Source organism: Sinocyclocheilus rhinocerous, unplaced genomic scaffold, assembly GCF_001515625.1.
Source record: "Sinocyclocheilus rhinocerous isolate Xijiao unplaced genomic scaffold, SAMN03320098_v1.1 scaffold789, whole genome shotgun sequence".
In the NCBI taxonomy this organism is placed as follows: domain Eukaryota; kingdom Metazoa; phylum Chordata; class Actinopteri; order Cypriniformes; family Cyprinidae; genus Sinocyclocheilus; species Sinocyclocheilus rhinocerous.
The window spans coordinates 184,451-187,167 of NW_015667306.1; the positions used below are offsets into that span (position 1 = coordinate 184,451).

At 39.3% G+C, this 2,717-nt stretch overlaps 1 protein-coding gene across 1 annotated transcript in view; it reads right to left on the reverse strand.

Annotated features, from left to right (window-relative positions):
- The window catches only part of LOC107733663 (attractin-like), a 39,481-nt gene that overhangs the window by 10,903 nt on the left and 25,861 nt on the right, over positions 1–2,717 (reverse strand). The window contains exons 11-14 of the mRNA XM_016545394.1: positions 2,237–2,321; positions 1,223–1,443; positions 779–870; positions 408–627 (exon numbers count right to left, since the gene is read on the reverse strand). Of these exons, the coding sequence (XP_016400880.1) occupies positions 408–627; positions 779–870; positions 1,223–1,443; positions 2,237–2,321 (618 nt within the window). The remainder of the gene's footprint in view (positions 1–407; positions 628–778; positions 871–1,222; positions 1,444–2,236; positions 2,322–2,717) is intronic.

Sequence of the window (2,717 nt, forward strand, 5' to 3'; positions counted from 1 at the left end):
TATATATATATTACAAAATCCTGTTTTACATTTTTTTTGTATATTTACTTTTTTTATTATATTTTATTATATATTGCCTACTCGTGTCAGTTATTTAAAAACCTTGTTGTTGTTATTATTATTATTACTACTATTATATTTTGTTATAATTTTATACAATTTCCTGTTTAAAAAAAACCTATTTATAAAACATTAAAAAACATAAAATAATTTAAAAAAGGAAATTATATCAAATATAAAAATTAAAAAATTAAAAATACCATATTTTAAAAACAGGAATTTATAAAATAAAATATTTTTGAAACAGGAAACTGCACACTTGCACATTATTCACTGACACGAGTTCTCTGTTAATAAGACAAGCGAGCACTAGTTAATGCTGTGTGTACAGTATGTGCATCTCTCACTTGGTCGTTCACACAGACTCCCATTCACAGAGTTGACGCAGGTCGCCGCCTTTAGTCCGTTAAAAGTGGGCTCAGCCAGGAACCCACAAAAACCAGCGTCGCTGGGCTCGCCCGGCAGCCACTGCAGCGTGGAGTTGGTGAAGGGGGACATGTCCTCCCAGCACCAGTAGGAGACATTGATCTTCCTCAGACCCACCCACGGAGTGATCACTGCTTTTGACTGCAGCACACAAAACAAGTCATATTCAATTCAGTTTAATGTGTGAAGAGCTTTACAAAAAACTAGTGCCTTACACCCCCCAGGTGATAAAGTCGTGAAAAAAACACATGTCATAAGGAAGAAAGACTGTGAAAGTGTGCCGCAATCTCACTTGCAATGATCTGTTATGCATCTCTTTGAGGACGAACTGGACTTTCTTCTGCGTGGTGAGGGTTATTATGATGTTGAAAATACTGGTACTACCTGACATTTTTGTGCAAATGATGATTTTTTTTATTCTTTGATGCATAGAAAGTTCAAAAAGAACAGAATTTATTTGAAATAGAAATCTTTTATATCATTATAAATGTCTTTACTCTCACTTTTGATCAATTTAATATGTTCTTGCTGAATAAAAGTACTAATTTCTTTAATAAAAATATATAAAATCAGCAAAACCCAGACAATATCCTATCTGTATTGCCAAATAAAATGACAGACATCCCCATGCATGGTAATAATTTGAACTTTTTTTAACCGTTTTAAAATCTAATCCTGTCTGAATAGTTCAAATGAGACACAGGAAGCAGACGTCCTCTTTGTTCCCGTCACTTACCCCCTCTGGGACTGCAGGTGTTTCTCAAGCTCTCTGTGTCATGGGGTGCCGCTGTGTCCCAGGACATACAGGTGGAGGTAGTGGAGTTCCACACACACTTCACGCCGGGCACAGCCGTCACACACTCCAGCTGCTCCGAGAAAGCAGCGCAGCTCGCAGGGGTGAACCTCAGCACATCGCTGAGCATCAGGCTGTTAAAGCCTCCATACACGTACATCACCCTGACACACACGCACAGAAAGAGACAGAGATTAACCTCGAGCATCTCTGAAGGAACGAGAGATGGGAGGGGAGAGGTATGAAGGGTGAGGAGGAAGAGGGCAGTGTGAATGAGGAAGAACATGAAAAGGAAGTTGGGAGGAGTGATGAATAAAGCGTGAGACTGACAAGTCAAACAGCAAAAGAAGTGTTGTGCCACAGCTCCCCACAGAGGGGTCACTCAGTGGTCATATCGGCACTGACAATGACGCTGGGAATTATGGGTAAGAATACAGATCACAGTGAGCTCACATCAAAATCTCACAAGAGTCTTCTAGACAGTCTTCTGTGAGAGTGTGTGACTGTGTGGATAAGTGCGGTTAGAAGACTCATGTTTGTTCAGCTGGCAATGTGAAGCACTAATGAGACATGTTATTTATGGATAATGATTCTGCTTTTGACTAATCCGTACGGAAGGAGATTACAGGCAGATTTAAATATAGACTTCATATTCAAATATCACAGAAATAGAAACACTTTTAAAAAGGAACATTCAGGACTCAATACAACAGGAAATCATTTTGACTCTGTTTGTAACAAATCAAACAGCCTGTTTACAGTTTATATGGCAAGTTTGCCGGAGTGTTTGAAAGCAAAAATATGATGCTCTTATTTTGTTAAATCACTTTAATGAATTATTCAGTGCAAATTATTAGCATTAGAGTTGGTTTGGTTTCTTTAGTAATGTGATATACTGTACTATAAGTGGGACTGAATATTTTCACATACTGAGCACATATAAATTATTGAGATTACCCATTGTGATACACAGCTGAGTGGCCAAAACGGTTGACGTCATGGTGAAGATCTGGATGGGGCAGTACAATCCACTCATCACAAGCTAGAAAAGAGAAAATGGTAGACAAAGTGAATCTCAGCCAGTGCTGCCCGAATACGTTTTAGAGACATCACTACAGAGAAGAGCTCATGAATATTAAAGGCAGAGTAAGTGATTTCTGGTAGCCAATGTTGATATTTGAAATCACCAAAACAAACACACCCCTACCCCAAAAGGGTCTTGCCCCTATTTTGATAGCTCCGCCCCACATATACGTACGCAACCCAGGCAACGATTAGTTCTGTGAAACAAAGCAAAACCAATGTTACACCATGTCTACGGACGTGAGCGGCGCGGCACAACAAATCCCCGACAGAAAACTGCTGCCAGGTTCTATTTATGACGTGCTGACACAAATTTCAAAGGGTTTTCAACGGCCCTTTGATCGCGTCCAGTGTA